This window comes from Mustela nivalis (genome assembly GCF_964662115.1).
Source record: "Mustela nivalis genome assembly, chromosome: 14".
In the NCBI taxonomy this organism is placed as follows: domain Eukaryota; kingdom Metazoa; phylum Chordata; class Mammalia; order Carnivora; family Mustelidae; genus Mustela; species Mustela nivalis.
The window spans coordinates 36,416,549-36,439,706 of NC_139033.1; the positions used below are offsets into that span (position 1 = coordinate 36,416,549).

General features: G+C 48.4%; 1 protein-coding gene across 2 annotated transcripts in view; it reads right to left on the minus strand.

Moving 5' to 3' along the window:
* NEDD4L (NEDD4 like E3 ubiquitin protein ligase) overlaps positions 1 to 23,158 on the minus strand; it is a 340,580-nt gene that overhangs the window by 218,761 nt on the left and 98,661 nt on the right. For both annotated transcript variants that reach the window (XM_082699466.1, XM_082699467.1), the window contains exon 2: positions 14,120 to 14,193. In XM_082699466.1, the coding sequence (XP_082555592.1) occupies positions 14,120 to 14,193 (74 nt within the window). The remainder of the gene's footprint in view (positions 1 to 14,119; positions 14,194 to 23,158) is intronic.

Sequence of the window (23,158 nt, forward strand, 5' to 3'; positions counted from 1 at the left end):
CACTCCCCAGTGTGGCAGCTCAAGAGGCCACGGGACCCACCAAGCCTCCATCTGGAAACCCCTCTGACCAACACAGCCAATCCCGGGGGCCACAAGGCACACGCCCACCTCCTTCAGAGAGTCGTTGCTGCTTTTATTTATAACCGATTTCTTTCTATAAATGAACTTGGACCTCTTTCTGCATCAGAAAGTGACATGAATAAAAGGAATGAGGTTAGAAGTACAATCAAAAAACATCTATATCTAGGTTAAAAAATGTTTCTGCCAGGGCACCTGGGTGGCTGAGTGGGTTAAAGCCTCTGCCTTCGGCTCAGGTCATCATCCCAGGGTCCTGGTATCGGGCCCCGCATCGAGCTCTCTGCTCAGTGGGGAGCCTGCTTACTCCTCTCTCTCTCTCTGCCTGCCTCTCTGCCTACTTGTGATCTCTGTCAAATAAATAAATAAAAATCTTTAAAAAAAAAAAAAAAAACTGTTTCTGCCAACTTAAGTGAGCCTGAGGAAAACAGAGGTCATTCGAAACTGAGGGAGCAATGGAAATCATGTCCACAAGTGCCAGCAACTGCCGGCTGAAGGTGACAGGCCCGGGGTGCCGTACAGAGATTCCCAGGGACCGCTCAGTCAGCTGAGGAGGGTGACAGAGGAAGAGCTCTCGGCACCCGGGGGCCCTGCAAGTGAGAAGCGGTGGCTTGGGGGCACAGGTGACTGCAACCACCCGCCTGGAGCGCGTGCTACACGCGGACGCCACTGAGACGGGTTCAGTCCCAATGTCAGCACCCCCGTCTGGGACAAAGTTCCAACCAAGATGGCTAGCACGGGACAGGCGACCTCCATGTGAAGCATGACTTATAACCAGCAGCAGCCCAGCTCCCGGAATCATGGGGTGGCGGGGGTGGGGGGGAGGGGGGCGCGCTTCCTCTGCAGTCCCGAAGATAAAGGCGGTGCAGAACTGAAGCCCAGAGCCAGCACCAACCCTATGCTCTCTCCACATGCACGTGCAACTCTAAGGAGCTCAAAAAACACCTGGGGGAAAAAAAAATCAAGGTACAGAGCCGCATTAGTTCAGCTGCACCGGTAAAGGCGACCAGTCACCTGGGCCAGATGAACCAGGAGATCATTTTCCAAGCCAAGTCCTGTCTGCTCGCAGCCTGCTGGGCGGGGGATCGGCCCTTCATCACAGCAGCTTTTCCGCATTCTCAGACTCTCTCTGGCCGCAGAAAAGATGAAGATAGAGATACATAGGACGACCGCGAATGGGTTCTACAGAGTACTGTGGAGCTTAATGTTAATAAAATCGTACAGTGTGATGCCTGTGTGTTTCCCATCCTCCTGCCCCCAACACACACACACACACACACACACACACACACAAGATCCTGGGGGGCTGTCATCAAAGTGTCTGTCACAGCAGGCCCGGGGGTGGAAGGCCAAGCAAGACAGGCTTCTCCTCCCTGCCTCCGACAGGTCTGCTGAGATTTCCTCCACAAACATGTGTCTTTTTCCAGATCACGGCAACATGCTAATTTATAAGTAAAAACACTCATACGGGCCGTTCTCATTATTATACTGGGAATCTATGATGTGCTGCCCGCGAGCACTGCTGGGTTTCTTTTTTGGGGAAAAGAAGGAACACGATTCATCTCTCTCCAATGGACACTCACGCTGTTTTCTTCAATATTTATGTTAATACTGCAACCCGGTTTTAGGCCCTGACAATATTTATAACCTCATCAGGCCCAGCAACATTTCCTTGCCATTCCTCATGGTTATTAGGGACACACGCTATGGAGTCTACTCTGCAAATCAAGCTTCAGATTTTCCACAAAGGCCCCAAAGGATACAACGGAGCAAGAGAAAGGCTTGGGGGAAAGCTGCCTGAGGGCTGGAGCCCAGGCTATGATGATGTCCTCTGTGATGACCCTGCAGTGAACACCTTCCCCACTGCCGACCATCGGGCTCTCGGCCCACAGCATTTTCTTCTCAGCCGAGATGGTCTTGGCATTCTTTGTTTGTTCACCTGTCTGCTTTGGAGGCTGGCGGGGTTTTTTTCTCCCCAGGGGAAGGTGCCTAGACAAAACAGTAGGACCTTGTATTATCAGGGGCTATCACATGAAAACATTATCTCAAGAAAACAGTCCTAAGAGCTCTGAGAAAGAATCTCGAGGTCTTCAACTGAAAAGAACATGAATTATTTTAGTATCTGCTCCCACCAACAATTTTCTCCCTAATATTTCTCCCCGCAGAGAGATCTCATTTCTTCTCTCCCACTGAAAGCACTCGTGGCTTTCTTCTGGTTTTTGCTTTTTGGCAGTATTTGCAGACGTTAAGAAATGGCAAAGGGGGAGAATAACATTATTGCAAAATAATTAGATAAATGATCTATGCCATTTTCCTCTGTGGGTGTTTGAATCACCCTGACTCTGTCTAAGTAAGTCCTTTGCTATAACACACCCACTTAGGCAGACCGCCCAGGACAACTTAATGACTTCTTCCCTGTACCTGACAGAATTTTCTCAAAACAAAAACCCCCAAGCATACCTGAGAGAAAATCAGCAAATCTTGCATGTTTAATTTAAAAAAAAAAAAAAAATTTGAGTGCTGCCACTGTTCTTTGGGGGGTATCAATCTGAAAAATAATTTTACCTCCCTGCATCATTTCCAATGTAGCTACAGAGAAGAGAAAACAAGAGAAAAAACATTTTCTAATCCTCTCAACTTTTCTGAATCTAGTTTTTCATATCATCAATTGCTCCATTAACTTCTCTGTAGTGGTAAAAACTTAAGCTTTTTTTTTTTTTTAATTCCAAAGTCAAATATAAGTATTTCAGATGATCTATACCTCTTTCCCATAATTAGCATGGGTATCGGTACTGTTTATTGTTAATTAGTTTTCCATATTTACAATGTCAGCCTGGAAATTCCCTTCTTAAAGAAAGTGCTTAAGTTCTGATCCATCGAAGTGTGAGGCTAAAAACACATTACGATTCATTCTGTCTATGAATACTGTCTATTCCATACTGAATACAGTCCCCCTCATTTGAAGAATTTCATTCCTTCTCAGTATCAGTTATTTATTCTTTTGCAGTCTGTGGCATTTTGGTGATGGTACAAGTTTAGGAAAAATACTGGGCAGAGCAAGGAAAAGAGAAAGGGGGAAATAAAGTTAGTGCCACCTACTGTTTACTTTAAAACCAACTATGTAAAAAGTAGGAACTGCTTCAAGTAAAATCATTCTTTCTCCTGTGTATGTCACTATTTGAGAATGACTTAAATACCTGCTAAAGCAAAGGTATGAGTTAATTTTAAAAATCAAAAAATTAAATTTAAAAGAACTCCAAAAGATTATTATATCTAAAAACCATTCTTACAGTCTAGAATGAAAATGCACATGATATGGCCACCAGAGGGAGCTGTAACTCCCCAATACATCACAGCCGCGCCGCAAGATTCACGAAACCTTCCTCCGTGGTCAGGGATGCTCACAATTCCTCTTCTCCAGTGAGCTTCACACGGACAGAGGAGTTAATGGTGAGTTATTCCTTAATGTTTTTGCATGTATAGCAATTCCAAAGTAGGAAGGAGCTGGAAATAATGCATGTGCTAGTCAAGAATTTGCGTATTATTAAAAATTGATAACCTTCATAAGAATGAGGGTCTTAAAGATACAGACAGAATAAAATAAGTGAGATATTATTAAATGAAACGGTAAGGAAAGAGCATGTATAAATCACTGGGAGGGCACCAAAGCAGGAGAAACTCAGCCTAGTGGCAGAAAGGGTGCCCAGCAACTGAGAGGAATGTGCAAGTTTGCCAAGTGCATGGGTGGGGGTGGGGTGGGGGGTGATTGCAGTTACAGATGGTGCTGGGCAAGTGACCACAGCAGGGTGCAGAGGAAAAGTCCCAATGCCATACCTCAGTGTGCCCATAGGCAGCTGCACGGGGTAAGCAAAGGGCCACCAGCCCTGAGCCAAGTGGGCAGAGACGGAAATCTGCCTGGGGGTGAGCTCATGGGGGAGTCAGCATGAAGGATAAGAACAAGGCAGCTGTGCAAAATGGGAAAACGGTGGTCATTCTGGACACCAGCAAAGGCACAGGAGGGTGGATACAGAGGTCCCCCTCTGAAGGGGACCACAGCACTAAGTGTGGCTGCCTGGGGAGGTCATGGCCAAGAGATGCCCTGGAGGGTGCACAGGGCGCGCTTTTGTCAAGATTAAGGAGCTGGGACCTTCATCCGCAGCATGCACTGATGGGATCCTTACGGGTTCTGCCAGGAGCCGAAATCAGTCTATGCCAGAGAGAGAGAATTCTGTTTCTGTGAGGACGGGCCAGGAAAGAAGGCAGATGTGAACCGCATCCAGGAAGTCCTCTACACGAACATGGGGACCAGCCTGGAGGGTGGGGAGGAGGGACAAGCGCCAAGGACAACTCACAGGTCTCCAGCTCAAATGCCTGGGGAGTCACTGGAGCCACCGGTGAAGACAGATCATTCCAGAAAAAGAACAGTTTCAAATATTTTGACAGGGCAAACCAAAGATCCTGAGTTGTATGGTCTCACTCGTCATTCACATCTCAAGCTGGTCTGTGTATTTAATAAGAGAGAAAACGAAATCACACTATGGGGAGCCCGTAACTCATTCCAGAAGAAAGGAATTTGCGAATTTCTTTTTTATTCTCCAGACTGTCTAGATAACATTTAAAATCACTTCAACAACATTAAAGCCACTGTTCACAATGAACTCCCAGGAGTTTACAAGTCAGAGGCGGAGAATGTATAACCAACAGTATCATTTTCTCACTAGCAGAAACAAAAAGAAAAAAAAGAAAAAAAAAAAAAAAAACAACAAGGTCAAGTTTTTAAGATTTACTCATTTCTGATTTCACAACCAGTTGCCCCCAAACGTGAAACGTAGCATTTCTTTCAAATCTTCTGTTTTCCTATCATGAATGCTTACTTTCAAGCATCTAAAAATAACAGACTTGAAATAGTCATCAGTTCTTCAAAAGGGGAAGTACAGTACTGCACCTTGAACAAGGAAAGGAAGAAAGGCAAACAATCCTTCAGGCACTTTACTACCCATGGCTCCTGGCGTGCCAGGAGAGCGAGGACACACTCATTTGAAGAGGCAAGGCGCATTTTGTATCTCTTGTGTTGATATTATACAGAAGAAATGCCAGTTCTTTTAATAATTTACTGAGGAGCTACACACGGCAGACTCCTTACTAAACATTACGTGCACAAAGGTCCTAAGTCTAAAAGATACTCCATGAAGAAAACGGGCCATAGTTTAATTGCAATACACTAATTTAAATTATGTGACTGCCCATCTGCTTATACACGTAGAAATACTTTATTATTCACGTATTTATAGACAAAGCAGTGAGAATCACTTTCTCTAGGCCAGAGACAGTTGCATTCATTTGTAGACGTCGAAATCCACAGTGCCTATCTAAAAAGTTCCACAAGGGGGGCACCTGGGTGGGTCGGTCAGTTAGGTGCCTGCCTTCGGCTCAGGTCATGATCTCAGGGTCCTGGGACCAAGCCCCAGCTTCTCCCTCTCCTCTGCCCCTCCCCCCGCTTGTGCATGCTGTCTCTCAAATAAATAATTTTGTAAAAGCTTTAAAAAAATTTTTTTTAATTAAAAAAAAAAAAAACAGGAAGTTCCATAAGTTATACCGTAAGCATGCTGCCCTTGAAGAGGGGAAAAGAACAAAAGACTCCTGAGAGATTAGAACCCCCATTCCTCCACGCCCAAAAAGTCAATACTGGCTCAATTCCTGTCTGTCATCCACTGACCAGGAGCTCTCTGTAACAGTTTAATCTGAAAATCATGACAGAATAACACTGGCACTCCCAGTTCTAAATATACACGTTGTAGAGAATCAATAGCTTCTATTCGCAGGGGCTGGCAACCGAGGGCCCGTGGGCTGCTGGCACACAGCCGGCCCAACGCACCCTGCCTGGCTGCCTCCGCGTGTCTCCGAGAGTCGGGCCGAGCCGAAGCGCTCTGCTACCTGACCTTGGAAGAAGCATGCTGGCCCCCAGTTCGGATAACCACGTACAGCTCTCAGAGGAGGCTGTGTTTCCCAGTTAAGACCCTGCCAGCTCACTCACCCTTACAAGCCATCTTACAAATTTTATCTTCCAGACCCCTCCCCTAAATATAAACCCTAAGTAGAAATGTCATGAAACTTGCTGACAGTGTTTCTTAAAAGAAGGTGAAGTAGGGTAACATGGGAGATTTGCATCTGAGAAAGCTAGTGCCATTGGAGTCCAGAGAGCTGTACCCGTTTTTAAAAGGGTCTCTTTCAGGTTCAGTATCAGGGCATTTCCACCTTCAGTAACGGCATTTTTGTCAACGCTGACGCATCGCCGTCCCGGACAGCTATGCCCACGGCCTCTCGGAGGCCTGGCCACTGAGGATGGGCTGGCCAGCCACCTCCACTGCCTAAAACACTGGTGGAGAAAACTCTCTTTCCTCCTTGGGTGAGAAAGCGGCGGCGGAGGCCCTGTGCTGTCCCCACGCCGGACCTCCCTGCGCGCGCGGTGCCTTCCGGCTGTGTTGCTGCAGGCCTGGTTGTGAAGTTCAATTTTTGTAAGATAAATATTGTGTTCATTGTCTTACACATTTAGAAATGCTTTCGTTTCTGACTCATCTCCAGTTGGCACACCGCCTTGCCTACACTTAGCTTCTTATCCGCTTTCTCAACCTCCCCCCAAAAAGGAAGATGGTGGAGACAGACAGAGAGCGCCCTGGGAGAACGCGAGACTGAAGGGACTGGGGTGCAGGCTCGGGGGGAGGGGGGCATCCGGGCGAAGACCTGCAGCTGAGAAGGGAGGGGGAGGAAGGAGTCAGGAGGGGGTGGACAGCCGGGAAGGGGCAGCCCCCCCCCCCCCAGTCCACATGTCCACTCACCACCAATCCCCAGAGCTGCCCTCTGCAATCACATGAGGGGATTCAAGCAGTGCTCATGAGTACCTTGAACGTTCTCGGGCTCCACTCTGACCCGACAACCGAAATTTACTGCCCATCTACCATGTGCTGGTGCCCGTCATCTTCCTGAGCCATCCGAATCTCTGCCGCACAGACCCAGTGACCGGGGCACACTGCTCTCGACTCTGGTGACAATGAGTGCAGGGCGTCCTCCGATGATTCCCTCTGCTCCTGTCGGGCCACACAGCAGAGCAGAGGCTCCTGGAACAAGGGCCACACGTTCAAGCATCAAGAGTGAAGGCCAAGCAGAAGATTCCGAGTGCGGGCTTCTCCTGAACACCACGTCGGAGCGTGGTCTGTAAGTGTGGCCTGTCTGGTTCGCTCCTGCCTTACCCGACCTGAGATGACACACAGGCCAGTCTACCAGGAGTTCTCCAAGTCCCAGACAGTCCCCGCAAGGCACAGCTCTCCCAGCGATTCAAGAGCATCCTGAAGTGTCTGAGGACACGAGCTGTAACAAAGCGAGCCCACGGCTGGCGCAGAATAGAAACGCACTGGCCCTCCACCCGGACTGACCCATTTGCCGCTTCGAATCGCTCCGCTCTGGGAAACCGCGTGGGCCGAGCGGGTGCAAAGCCACGACCGACATACTTTCTAAGGACGTGGCACAGCCTCGTGCATTCAAAGACCAGAAAAGTAAACATGAACGTGGCAAGAGTGGTGTGCGCTTTGTACAGAACACGAAGAGGTTTCAACCTGAGAGGGGAGGCGGGCAAGATCCTCCCAAGTCCTCTCCGGGTGGGTGCGCGGCTAGAACGAACGGTCTGACGGTGAGGGGGTCTGGGGCACGCACAGGAGTAACCGTATGAGCTCCTACGTGCAGGGATTTCTAAGACAAATACTTGATGTTGTGATTCACAGCAATGCCCTGGAGGTTCAAGGCCTCCAGAGAGGAGGCCGATTTGCAAGCGGCTGCACATCACAAACACCATCTCAGCTGAGTATAAGGGGCCCTGCGCCCACCTAAGCACATCCCTGTACTGGGGGGAGGGGGGAGGGGTAGTCCACTCTCTGAGCTAAACACCACCAGTGCAGGGATCAAAACCAAACACAGGTCTGTCCCTCCAGGGAGCTCAGGGCTGCGTCAGCAGGGGAGGTCGGGAGACAAGTGGGCCTTGGCAGCCAAGAGGTCATGGCCCCATCTCACGAGTTCATCCAGGAGATACCTTCAGCTGCATGACCCTGGGTGTCTAGACCGCCAAGATTTTCCAGAAGGCGGGACATAATGGATTTCGGACAAGAAATCTCCCAAATGCTGGCTCGGGATTTTTATGTCTTAGTGATCCATGGGCCAAACACACACACCTGTGAGTTCAGTCTAGCCCACAGGGATCAAGAGGCTGCAAACTCCAGCCTAATGACGTCCTAAAAGGGCTTACAATTTATCAAGGGGACTCTCAAGGTACATGTAAGTCTCAAGGTTTCCCAACTGGGTGAAGGGAAACTTCCGCTATACAAGGTTTTCAAAAAATGGAGAAAACGAAACGAAACTGATTTGGAAAGAAAGTGATTAGTGAAAGCGTGTAGCCAAAATATTGCCCCACCCATTTCTTGCTGGTCACCTGGGGGAAAAGTCCTGACTGTGGATGGACAGACCGGCCCCCCATTAAACCTGGGATCCATCTTGTCGTAGCACTGTCAGTTGTACGACAACCGAACACTGGTCCTCCCGAGCAGACAGCAACCCCATTTCTGTCCCCAGTACTGAAACTGAATCTGATCAAGCCTTTTTTTTTTTAAAGATTTATTTATTTTACAGAGGAGAGAGACAGCAAGCACAGGAGCAGGAGGGGCAGAAGAGACAGACAGAATCTCAAGCAGACTCAGTGCTGAGTGCAGAACCCAACAGGGGCTCCATCGCAGGACCCAGAGATCCGGACCCGAGCCGAAATCAAGGGTCGGATGCTTAACTGACTGAGCCACCCAGATGCTCCAACTGAGCCTTTAGACCCAACCCCACAGAAAACCCAGGAGGAGAAAAAGTATGTTAAATGATACCACGGGAAACAAGTGAGTGAGGGGAGACAACCTACTGACCATTCCAGGGCACTTAAAAGGGGAATTCTAGATGAACAGGAGCTTAAGTGACCTACCAAAACTAAACCCAACATGTGATTCTCAAATGAATTCTGCTCTGAAGGGCCCGCTGTGAAAAACATCGTGGGCATGGCTGGGGGGGATTCAGGTCATAGACTAGGTAAGAGAGTCCATTAGGCAATTACTATTAATTTTGTGAAAATTGTGTTGTAGTTATAAAGAAATACGCCCTTTTTTCGAGGTACAGGCTGAAGTACTTAGGGACTGGATGTCATGATGTAATTCACTGTGGAATATTCCAGTTAAAAAAAAAAAAACAAAAAACAGGTGAAGCCAATGCAGAGGAATGTTAACTTCAATCTAGAAGATGGGACGGAGGTGAGGCAGAGCCACAGAGCCATCTGGCCCCATCACTGGCCAACACCAGGATTTGTGGCCACATCCCTCCCGTGCCCTCGAGTGCGTCTGTGTTCTGCATTTCAAATCACCACTTGTCCAAAAACAAAAAAAAGGACAGCAACCCAGAGAAGTGCAACTTGATGCTAACAGTTCAACAGGCAAAATACACTGACCCAAGTGTGATATCAGAGTCTTGAAATCTTCGGTATGAAAGCATGAAATTCTAGTTGTCTCAGCCACTGTTGCTCAATTTGAAGGAGCGCTTTATGGTCTCAGATGATTCTAAGTAACCTCAAATGACCGATCACAGCTCAGGAGGAAAAGGGGAACGTAGCACTAAAACTTGTATTAAAAGGACCCTATTCAGTTAGTACTTAAGCCCATGACAAAAAGTTAGAAGTCCTGAGATACAAGCTTACCTGAAGCATACAGGTTGAAACTTAAAGGTATTCTAAAATTTACAAAAAACAAAAACAAAAACAAGAAAACAAAACAAAACAGAAAACCACCACAAACTAAGATCTTACTCGGTGAAGTCTATTTGAAATCTATTTACTTTATGATATGCACTTACCATTTTAAGAACTTGGGCCAGCTCAAATATAATGAGGAGTTCCTTAAATCGGCTTTTAAGAAGTATGTAGTCATTACATTTCAGGTTTTAGACAGAGCCTGGCAGTCATCTAGTCCAATGGCCCACCCAGTGACTCAACGTTTGTCACTCAGGTAGAATATTAACCCACCGTTTAGAAAGAGCAGTCCAATTTGATCAGTCTGGGCAGACAGGGGTGGCACTGGAGTGGGGGGCAAACCAGACTGGAGAAGCTGGCAGAACCTGGTACCAACAGACTTGAATCATACACCTTAATAGGAGATTGGGGCTGTGAAGAGGGGCAAGAGGACTTCCAGGGTAAAGATGCCTCCTTGATTCCCCAACACCACACTTTACCTCACAAAGACAATGGACCCATTTCCAAAATGGCAGCAGGTACCCCATGTATACCATGTTTTAGAACACCACCATTTACTTCCTTTTGGATATCGTACTGGCATCCACAGGTGGTATGTCTTTGTTTTAAGAGTTAAGATTTTCTTTTCCTCAGCTTTGCGGGGGGGAGGGAATCACACAGCGTCCCCCCCCCCCCAACCCCGTCCCAGTCTGGGTCATCAAGTTTGGAGGTCTTTTACCTGGGGTGACCAGTCTCCATATACATCCTATGCCCTGATCTCCCACATTCAACGTAGCATTTCTTGCAGACAAAAGCGTCCCTGTTTAGCTGACGGATTATATGGCTGCCCTTCTTTGACCCAAAGGTGTGGCCCAAAGAAAACCTTTCTCTGCTAGTGCCATTTCCACACAGACCAAATGCTCAGACAGTCAAGGAGAGCCACAGCTCGATTACCGAATCTTCTTTAAACAAAGGCTCTTTTAATGAAGTCAGACTCTGCTGGAAGAAAGCGGGAAAATGATCTTGTATTCTCAGTGCAGGACTGGGACAAAGAATGCGGAAAAGAAGGGCATTTCAGGTACAGGCCTAGAGGGTGAATCAGCTGCCCTGGTGGACAGGCAGGTCCGATACCGGGGGCCCACAAACCCCAGTCCTCCGAAGTGGAGGGAGAGATGGGGTGCTCGTCACACCTCGGACCAACACATCCCGCCCCTCCCCCACCAGCCACTGTGCCCCAACCACCAGCCCAGCCCCCAGCCACACACACACACACACACACACACACACACACACACACACACCCACACACCCCGGGGCAAGCAGCCTCCCTTGGAGACAAAGCAGAGAGAACCCCAGAGAAGTAAATCCTGTCTCAGGGCTCTTGGGTGGCTTAGTTAAACATCAGACTTTGATTTTGGCTCAAGTCAGCTTGGAATTCTCTCTCCCTCGTTCTCTTTAAAAAAAAACAAAAAACAAAAAACAAAAAACAAAAACAAAAACAAAACAGAAAAAACTATTAAAAAAGAGTAAATCCTATCTTTTCAAAATCTCCAAGTCTATGTGGTTTCCATGACTTAGGCGTTTCTGATGATACCGCTCGCCAAAACTCGCCTTCTTTCTCCATCCATTATCCTTTCCACAACAGGGCTCCCATTCCTGTCCACTCCCTCCCTGGGAAGGGAGAATGGGGGACACAGATGGGAGAGGTTCAGTGATGGGCTGAGGTGATGGGGGGAGGGGGGCGCCTTACCAGCCTGGGGTTCAGAAGGACACAGATAGTAGGGCTTCACCCCAGCAGACAGCAGGGGACACACACCACAGACCCACACCTGTGACTTCTGCCTCCAATCACAGGAGAGCTGCCAGGTGAGCGGAGAGGCCCCGGGGCTCTCCCCAGACCCCTGCGCACCAGTTACAGGCAACAGTGACCCCTGCTCTGTACGAGCTACCAGGTCACACGGAGCTTGAGAGGATTTGCTCAAGACAATGTGGAGGAGAATGAAGGTCATGGGGCAGAGTAAGAAGGTGATAACGGGGCCATTCTAGAGAGAAATGCCAACGTGGCGGGAACTGCACGCTGCCACGGAACCATTCCGCTTTAGCTCACTCGCTGGCGAATGGGTCCTAAAAGAACCACGGCACTTCAGAGAAAGACCCTGAGGGAAGCACGGAGAGCAGAGGAGGAAGGCAGGAAGCAGGATGGTGGGCTCTGTATTTATTTATTTATTTATTTATTTATTTATTTATTTATTTTTAAAGTTTTTTTTTTTTTAAATTTATTTGACAGACAGAGATCTCAAGCAGGCAGAGAGGCAGACGGAAAGAGAGTGGAGGAAGCAGGCTCCCTGCTGAGCAGAGAGCCCGATGCAGGGCTCGATCCCAGACCCTGGGATCATGACCTGAGCCAAAGGCAGAGGCTTTAACCCACTTAGCCACCCAGGTGCCCCAGGCTCTGTATTTATTAAACTAAGACAACGAAGCACAGGGGCGCCAGGGTGGCTCAGTCTGTTAAGCATCTGCTGTTAGCTCAGGTCATGATCCTGGGGTTCTAGGATCGAGCCCCCCGTCACGCATGCAAATGTTTCAATAAAACGTTTCAATTAAGAAAGAATCTGCCGGGGCGCCTGGGTGGCTCAGTGGGTTAGGCCGCTGCCTTCGGCTCAGGTCATGATCTCAGGGTCCTGGGATCGAGTCCCGCATCGGGCTCTCTGCTGAGTGGAGAGCCTGCTTTCCTCTCTCTCTCTCTCTCTCTGCCTGTCTCTCTGTCTACTTGTGCTCTCTCTCTGTCAAATAAATAAATAAAATATTTAAAAAAAAAAAAAAAGAAAGAATCTGCCCAGTCCTGGTCACAGTGCTCTGTACAGTAATCAACGCAAGCAAGAGGTCGCAGTCTCCTGTAAATGTCTCATCTGGTAGGAGCCAGACCAGCCAAGTACTTGATCACTCACTCCGGCAGGAGAGGAGAAGGAACCTGCAGGTGAGATGTGCTCACGATCTGAGTCAACATCAGGAGTCAGACACACAACCAATGTGCCACCGGGGTGCCCCAAGTATGGGGAAATTAACGAGATAGCTCACAAATATTCTCTTGCATCAACTTTATTTATCCATTTTTAATAATTTCTCCAGGTGCTACTAAAGTAACTTATCGGGATGGGAAAAGCTAAATGTGTCCGTGAAGATACAGGACAGAAAATCAAGAGGTCTGCCTACCCAGGGCAGAAAGGGGTTTCTGCTGGGCGAGCAGGAAGGTGAGGCCCCATTTCAGAATGTCCAGCATCACATGGAGGCCCTGAAGCCAGAGGGTGACTGCGGGCAACAGCAGGGCCCCACAGAATGAAACGGATATTCCAGTGAGTGGATTCCAGCAACAGCTAACTGTCCCCAGCAGCCACCGCAGCTCTCACAGCTCAACCCCACAGCATTCCCAACTCAAACAGAGAGCGGGGCGGGGCGGGAGCCTGTTCCTGCACTGCTGACATGCAAGACCCCTGGGCAAGCAGTAACCTTCCTGGAGAAAGTCCTATCAGTCAGGGCAAGTAAGTAGGACCAAACACTTATAATTTATGTCTCCTCCATGTCTAAAGTTCAAAAAGGTCTTTGTTCTCCAAAATCTGGTCCAAATCCCAGTTCTCAGTGGCTCTAACCTCACCGTGCTACTGGTCCAATGACTTACTGCGACAACGGGCAGAGACAGTGGGAACAAAAGGACTGATTTCAAGATAAAGGATTATCAGGCACAGTATTCAAAATAAAAAAAGCTAAGGACACAGAGAGATCAGCTGCCGGTGCTTCCAGAAAAGGCCCAGAAATCACCAAATTCACTCACTCATTACCACATCTCTCCAATCAGATCATACAAGCCAGAGAATACCCAGTTCTGCTAGGAACAAAGTAACGCTTTCATGTCTCAAAAACTAGGGATTTTTTTTTTTAAAGGATTGTATTAAAATGAATAAACATTCCCAAACTGTATTTTTCTACAGAGAAACACAGAAACAACGGAATCCAGTCTCCTCAGGAAATCAAGCCAGATGGAAGGCAAGACCCCTGCACAAAGCGCGGTCCCTGGCCCGGTGGTCCCAGCACTCCTCTGCTATCGCTCCCCCAGAATCTCCGGGGGGGCTCGCAATCTTTGTCTTAAGAAGGCCTCCAGGGGTCAGCTGATGCTTGCCTCAGGTTGGAAAGTGCTTGCCTAACTCACCGAAGCCTACAAAACCAAAAACAAAAACAAAGCCAACATACCTGGCTCCAAAGATGTCCTTTTTGGCGAGATCAATTCCAGAAACCACCTTCACTCTGAGAATACGCGACTCTCCCTGTTGGAGAAGAAAAGAAAAAGTTTAAGAAGTGGACCTTCAATAGGTCACTTGCCTTATCCAATATGCAAAGGTAATGATTTCTCTTGGGACCAGTCCTGGGGACACAAAACCAATCAACTGAGCAGAGGCGACTCTTCCTTACACTGAAGTTCAAAATGCAACATTCCAGCTCTAAAATCCCATAGCCCCAGAAATTTAGAACATCCTGGGGCGCCTGGGTAACTCAGTCAGTTGAGCATCCGAACTCTTGATTTCAGCTCAGGTCATAATCTCAGCGTCCTGGGATCAAATCCTGAGTCGGGGTCCACGCTCGAGTGGGGAATCCACTTGTCCCTCTGCCCTCCTCTCTCCCATGCTCTCTCCCTCTTTCAAATAATTAATTAAATCTTTTTAAAAAAAATTTGGAGTACCCAGGTTAATTAAGCACAAGTTTAATTCAAACCACATCATGCAGATCAATGATCTGACCCAGTGAAAGATTTCTCAGTTCTCCAGCAAGAACACAAGCATACGTTTGAAACCACGCAGATCTTTTAACTTTAATGAAGAAGTTATTAATAAACAGCTCCTTGATTTTTCACTTTAGTAATTCCTCCACAGAAATTTGTACATTTGTGCACATTGCCTGAGACAGAAAAAAATTTCATGTGGTATACAGATTTCCTCAAAACGATAGTTCCATCACATTGGTTCTAAACAAGCAAAAATAATTCCTCAGTTGCAATGAGAAGGAAAAAAAAAAATAAAGAGCTTCATCTTAAGTGGAAATCATCTCAAATCCTCTCAGAAATCACCAATTCATTCATTCATTCATTCCAACATTCTCTGAACAGCTCCTACTCCAAATGGATATTGAGCGAGGTCTAAAATATAGATATGCACAGGTTCACGGTCTCCTATGAGGGTTGGGCAGACCCATGGGGCAGGATCCCTTGATGGCCTGACACCGAAAGACACAGATTAGAGTGATGATAGCTAAGGGCTAAGACATCCAGGCTAGAGGAGGTGGCTTGTTCTCAAGTTTCAGTTTTGGGTCACTAAGTGTTAACATGAACTGAAAAGACAAGAGTAAGTTAAATCCAAGGCATCTACGAAACCACCAGGTGGGGGAGAAAAAAAAAAACAAAAAACTAGATACATGGGAAGGACATCTGGTACGGGTCCGACAGGGAAGTGATCAGTGCAGCGTGGTAGCTGGTGGTTACAACCACAGGCGTAGGAGAACAAACCCAGGAAGGGGGAGGAAGGGAAAGGGCCGGGGGTACAGCCCTTGGGGACAGGAGCTCCGAGGGACAAGAGAGAAGGGACTGTGAAAGCCATCTATCCATGTGTTCGGTCAGGACCTGGCTGAAGGAAAGAAGATCCAAACGATTACACAGACTATGCTGAAAGACGCAGGATGAAATTAAACATGGAGACAGGCGGCCACGGAGACCTGGTCAGTGAGCTGTACACACACTGAGCAACCGAACCGTGCTGGAGATGGTTACTTTCCAGGATTCTTCCATCCCTCCCTCCCTCTCTCCCTCCCTCCCTCCGACCACCTCCCCCTGTCACAAGGCTGCCCACACGCGCACACAGTAGAGACGCAAATAGGTTTCCCAACTCGTGTGTGCTTAGGATCCCTTTCCAAATGAGGTCTGCACTCCAGCTTGGATTTCATGCGCTTGGCGGGCCTCGTGAAAGGCTTAAGACAAGGGAGGGATCACTAAAACATGGCTTTGCTACAGCCTGGCAGTGTCTCCAAGGGCTTCCCAAGGCTTCCGGGCTAAGTGACCTTCCCTTGGTTATTTTAAGCAGGCACTGAAGCCCTGACCTCTCTCCTTCCACTCACCTCCACCGCCGGTCATCAAGGATTCCTGGTTAGCACAGCTATTCCCCGGCACACTGCACCCCACCGCCCATCATTAGACCTTATTATTTTTCCCATTAGACATCTCTGATGACCTCCTGGACTCAAGGAATGCCGCAGTGGATGCATTTTTTTTTTTTTTTAAACACGTGGGTAAAAATCTGGCAGCACCTTGTATTGTAGAGTTTCTAGGAAGAGTTTAAGGCCCACTGAGGTGTACAAACTGCGAATCATGGGTGAACACGAGATCCTCGTCTGCCAGACAAAGGGGTTAAGACTTGACCTGAGAGGGAATGTTCCAGGAACCACTCAGAAGAAATGAGGAGAGGAAACAGCTGGAGAGGAACGTACTTTTCTGTCTCGCTGTCTCCCCGCATCCCAGCTCTCTGGGCCTCCCCCACTCCATGACAAAGACTTCCAACCAGCAAGTCTCCCACAAACACCCCTGTGCAGAGAGGGGACAACTCAGCCGGTACCCGCAGAAGGTGGACTGTGTTAAGGGAACTGCGAAGTCTCCGGGCCAGTGCTAGCGGAAGGAGGCGGTGGATCTGGCCGTCCAGACAGTGACCTTCCACACCCAGCTGGGGCAGGGTGGCCGTCTTTCCACCTCAGGCAGGCACTGGTCACTGCGTTGGGGGGAATGAACAAGGGGCTATCTGGGATGGAAATCCACGCGCAGTCACAGAACAAAAGATAAGGATTCTGTAAGACACAGTCTCTTTATCTCCTAGCCCTTGGGAGTCTCAAAAATCCCAGGCAGTGGTCCTGGACTTGCCACCAACTTGAGAGGGGGCTCAAGTGCATGGGGTCTGGGTTCTGAGCACTAAGATAAGCCCAGCTCATGGCGCTTCCCCAAGGTTTGTATTAACACTGGGGGAATGTTCTTGATTCTTACACTGGGCAGAACTTTTCAAAAAGCACACATTTTGAAGTCAGGGAACATTTATATGAATAAATGATTAAAAATAAACTTCACTGAAGGAACAAGTAGAATTTTTTTTTATGGAAGCTGATTTATTCATCTGGTAAGCATGAGCACCTGTTCTAAGATCTAGGGTACAGCAGTACAGACAGACGAAATGCCCCACCTCCAACCTGCCCCGCCGAGCTTCCGGAGCTCCTGAAAGCAAGCTGTATGTATGCCAGGGCTCTCAACTACATGGGGGACACAAATTGAGGGTCTGGCGGGCAAAGGGTAATACATTACAGAGACTTGAAAATTTTGTACACATAGCTTTCCACTAAATAAATTCCCATTTAGGAATCAAACCTAAGAAAATAAGCACAGATATGTGCACAAAGCAAACCAAAGAACAGCTGAAAGGACAGTCACCAAAGCATTTCTTAATCAGGAAAAAAAAATGCAAAAGTCCCTCAAATGTAGACAGTTAAATGTTCACAGCAAAATTCTGTGCAATGAGCTACAACACTGTCATTACAAATGTGTAAGATTCTGGGGCACCTGGGAGGCTCCGTAGGTTAATCGTCTGCCTTCAACTTGGGTCTTGATCCCAGGGTCCTGGGATGGAGCTCTGTGATGGGCCCCCTGTGCCAGACTCCCCGCCCAGTAGGGAGTCTGTTTCCCTCTCTGCCTGTCAGTCACCCTGCTCATGCTCGAGGCACACATTCTCTCTCAAATCAATAAAATCTCTTAAAAAAATTGTGTGAGATTCTCTAATGACCTTCATTCATCCCACAAGTGTTTACTAAGTACCGACCATGTGCCAGACACACTATCTAGGGATACAGATATGAACAAGATGGAGTTCTTGCCTCAAGGAATACAATCTAGAAGACAGACAGAATATAAATACATATTGTGAACAGGAATTTCTGATGGTGGTAAGTGCTTTAATGACGGGTCAATAAAAGCAACTAAGCAGGGGGGAGAGGGAAGAGAGACTGGAGGTCAGGAAAGGCCCCTTTGGAGAGAAAACACACCTCAGCTGAAACCAAAGGAGACAGAGGGTGAAGCTGGGGGTGGGGATTTTCATACAAAGGCCACAGCAAGTTCCAAGGCCTCAGGGAGCAGGTCTGGCCTTGCAAGGAGAGGCAAGGGCAGAGAGGTATGGTGGGGCCAGAGCCCCAGCGGGTCACCCTCCTTAGAAAGTGGGCATTACGGCAACCATCTCTGGCAAGTTCTCAGCAGGGGACCGGTAACACCTGACGTGAGTTTTTAGAAGACCACCTTGGTTGCTGTGTGAGACCAAACTATGGGGACCAAGAACAGAAACACACCAATTTTTAGAAAGAGATCTGGCAAGAGATGGTGGGGGCTTCGCATAGGATTGAGATGGAGAGGTGACCATGTTTGAAATAAACAACTTGGTTTATTTTTTAAAAAAAAGTTTCAGAAATGGGTTATACAAGTGAGTTAGAGATAAGCAAGGCAGTTGACAGCTATTCTGCTTGGACTACATTTCCCAGCATTCCTTGTAGTTTAGGTGGTCATGTGACTAACTTCTGGCCAGTGGAAGGAGCACCAAAATGATGTATGTATCTTCCTGACCTGGCCCATAAGACTTTCCACCTCTGATCATCCTCCCTCCACTCTCTTCTCCCAGCTCAATGACAGAGAAAATCCTGAAGGCCAGGAAGGGGAAAACTCTGAAAAAGGAGCGTAGCAGGAGACACTCCCTCCACTTCACCTTCCCCCGTACCATCACCTTCCCACCTTGCCAGGACAGCGAGCTGGAAATAGATTTGTACTGTTTCTTCCCACTGAAAATTGAAGGTCGCTATAGGAGTTGGCCTTTATTGACATACAATATAATCTCAATTTTTAATAAATATCCATTATGCATAAGCACAGAAAAAAATGTCGAAAGGATACAGCAGCAGCGACTACCTCTGGATAATGGGTAACTTTCTGATCATCTACATTTTTTCTTTTTGAAACATTAAATATTCTTTGGAAATTAAATTTTTGGAGAAACTCCAGAAAAATACATAAGGAAAAGAAGAAAAACTTAAAATCACAGGCTTAGGAATCCAGGCTTCTGTATTTCTAAAGTGATTAACCTTTGTCATAATAAAAACCTACAGATCGTATTTTAGCTAACTCACAAAGGTACAGAGCTGTCCATCCAGGCGATGTGAAAAGGCCACTCTTCTGTAACACCCCGGCAACAGCTGGGAGGTGAAAGGAGGAAAGAGCCTTTATTGAGCACTTACTATTTACAAGCAGCTGTGACAGGAAATTTCACCTCCCTCCGAAGTTATGGGGCAGGGGAGCAGGAAAGAGAATGCTGCTCTATAAAAACTGCTTTGACACATGGGTTTCAGACATACAACAGAAACTTATCTGGGCTTCCTATCAACACTCAGTGTGTACACAGATAAGCAGCCGTCATCACCCCGTAAAGAAACACACGATCCGGTGGGTGACTACTGTTATCAGCTGCAATGGGCCACGAGCCCAGCAACTAGGCTTTCTGGGGCATTTTATTACTTTCATAATGTCTACGCATGACACTGTGGGCCCTGGTGACGGCTCCAGCAGAATTCAGTATTTAACAAAGGCGGCTCACAACAACGAAGATATTCTCCGGCGTCAGACTGCACGGGGCGGGGGCAGTGCAGGCAGAGAGGCGGGGAGGCCGAAAACTGCGGGTCTGCTCGTGACCCTCGGGGTCTCTACCAGCTACTACTCCTCTGTTTTCGCACAGTCATTGCACGACACAGACGATTCTACGCACTTGACGTGTGTTTTTCTTTTCCACTTCATTTTCTAACTCTTCCTGAAGGCCTAAAACAAGATAAGGTGCATAAGCCACCACTGAGGGCACAGCACCAAGTCCCAGCTTTAAAAAGAGGGGGATTCCAAAGGCCCGTTTGTAAGACCACTACTTCCAGCTCGGAAGCCTGCTCGTATCAACTGTGGGTAGGGGGTTACCAAATTCCCACGCCCCCCCAACAAAGCCTATTAAAATACATCATCTATCAAAATTACTCCTATCATAAAATAAACCTCAACTTCCAACTCAGAGAAAGATACTAGAATTTACATTTTCTCCTAGGAATCCACCTTGAGAAGGTCACTTTTTTGTGATTTTTTATTTATTCATCTGAGTCAGGGAGAGAGAGAGTGAACCCACACAGCTGGCCGGGGCAGAAGGGCAGGGGGGGGCGGGGGGTTTGGAGCAGAGGGAAAGGGAGATAGAGTCCAGGCAGACTCTATACTAAGCACAGAGCCTGATGCAGGGAGGTCCCCAAGATCAGGACCTGAGCCAAGACCAAGAGCCGGACACTTAACCGACTGTGCCACCCACACACCCCAAGAAGGCAACTTCTGGTATTTTAGTCCCTATCCCTCAGAATGGTGGCTGATTCCACCACCCCACCCCACCCCTGCCACAAAGGGTGATACGTGGGTTAGGAAACAGTGTTCCTTCGCCACAGGATTCTCCAGGGACCCCAGCCATCCTTGCAGACAAGGAAGATCTACATCAGGGACCTACACGTCTTGGTCCTTCGTCCCTAAATTAATTTACGCATTTATCTTCCATATTCTACAGTGTATTTATCGTTCTCACTATTACCCACGACACTTGCAGGCTCACAGTAAACACCTCCTGGTTCAAAGGGATGATCAGTAGCTCTACACCCTAAAATACATACCCAAGTTCTATGTATGTCCACTAACTTCAGCTGCTTTAAAAATTAAATCAGCCAACAACATACAGAAAGTGCCCACACTGTGCCTTCTACACAGTAATCCCACAACTCCTCCCGCTCCCACCTGCTCTTGCTCCGGCTATGGGCCAAGGTCCTGCTCCACCCACCTCTCTGAACTATCTACAGCCCCGGCCGTCCCCAACCACATCCCTTACTCCCGCCCTCTTCAGCTCTGCCTTCTCCTGCTCTGTATTCCTACCCCAGCTCCTGCTCTCTAAACCGTTTCCTCTCTTCGCTCCCTTGCTGGGTCCCCGGCCTCACACTGCTGCTACCTCTCCCACCTTCTTCCTCTGCCCCGGTTCTCCACTCTGACCTTCTCTGTGCTCATTCAAAACAACGTGCTGAGTGACATTTATGGTCAATGCGCTGTGCTAGAAAGAACACAAAAGTAAGCAAGACGCCTTCTTCTGTGCCCAGGAGGGGCTCACCATCAACCGCGGAGGTCAGACACACATACACCTGTGAGACCTGTAAGACAGGAGGGAAGAGAAACCCAAGATATGTGGACTGAGGACAAAGACACAGGGGGTCACAGCCAAGGAGCCCAATACTGAACCTCATGTCTAGCCGAGCTCAGATAACCTTCATGACAGCAAACAGCCCCAACTCGCAGGCTCACCCATGGTCAGCCCCACACGGAACATTCTCAACAACCCAAGTCCCAGGGATAAGAGTTCCAGAGAAAAACGCAGAACCCCAGGACTGTCCACAACCTCCATTTCTCAACCTCTGCTAGATGATGGCCGTTATTTATGCCCAACAGATCAAATGGGGAGAGCTAAAAGGATGGCCCTCCAGAGCAGAATCCGGATTTTAATGCTCAAGGTGACTAACTTTCAGAAATCATTCTCTGTGGGGTTTTTCTTTTTTTTATTTGAGAGCGAGCATGAGACTGGGAGAAGGAGAAGGAGAGAGACTTCCAGGAGACTCGCTACTGAGCACAGGGCCTGACAAGGGGCTTCAGAGCTGAAATCAAGTCAGACGCTTAACCGACTGACCCACCCAGGGGTCCCTAAGTGCCGCGGTTTTAAGATACGTCCACAACTTCCTAAAATTCTGCTCTTCAAGAGGCAGGGCTTAGTTGGACGCTGGACATAGTGACTTCTTTCTAATAAACGGAATATGGAAAGAGTTAAAGATTAGGTCATTAAAGGCACCGTAGCGGCCTCCTCAGATCACTCACTGGGGAAAGCCGGCTGCTGCCATGTCGTGAGGACACTCAAGAAGCCCTATGAGGAGTCCCGGGAGTGACGACAGAGGCCTCCCGCTAACGGCCACGTGAATGAACGATCTCGAATTGGATCCTCCAGACCCCGGCACCGCTTCCGAAGACTGCACTCCCCACTGACCTCATCCTGGCAGGGAGCTTTGTCTCGGGGCAGACCCCGGGCCGCTCTACGCCAGTAACCCCGCAGGACGCGAGTGGTGATCCAACACCAACCACCGTCACCTCATCATCGCTCCTTCTTCAGAAAGCTCTTGTGCATCTATGATGTCCCTACCCAGTAGCACCTACTGACGTGTGGCAGCTTCTCTCCAGCCTAATTCACCTGCCACCTCGTTAGTCCAACCTTTCTAGAATGTCCTTTCTCCCTTACAGCAGTGGGTCTTCCTCATGAATAAATGGGTCTAACTAAAACCCCTCAGCCCAGCAGTGAAGGCTCACCACAACCAGCTTTATCCCTACTACCTACGTGCTTCGCAGGGACCCAATGCCCTTCCTCAGGGCATAGGTCCTTTCGCCTATGGTCTGCTCCGTCCACGTCGTCATCACCCAAGGTGTTTACTCTGAGAACAGTGCCGAAAGTAGTCAGTAAGACAGAGTTCAAGCCTATGGCACTTTGCTTTCTATGTCCCAGGAGAACAACATACACACAACTACAAGACGACACAATAAATTTAATCACAGCAACGAATCATATCTTCTACAGGAACTCAGAGGAGGAAGAAATGATGTACGTGTAAGGGGCGGGGAGAAGGAAATTGGCCAGAAAGTTGGGGCAAGCCTCAGAGAAGCAGACATGGGAGCCAGGCCCTAAAGATGGAAAAAAAGGGAGGAACAATTCTTTTGAAAAGGGAGGACAAAAGCAGCATGAGGGTACCTCGAAATGGAGGGCAAATCAACGTGCAGAGGGACAGGGGAGCTGCCGAGGCCAGACATCATCCTCTGCGTGCTACAGGGCAGACACGTCCAGCAGATGAGTGACAGGCTCACTGGAGGACAGGAGCAGAGACAGTCCGGAGAGGAGAGGACAGGACACAAATGACGTGGTCCACGCCCCTGCTCTGGCGGAGAGCGCGCTGTGGCTCTGGGGAATGGAGGACATGGGACTGGGTCCAAAGCTCTTCCGGGGTAGGGGTTGGGGGGACACACAGCATGGCCGGGTGACGGGCTGGTTTTGCAAGGCGAAGAAGGCACCGCCGCAAACTCCC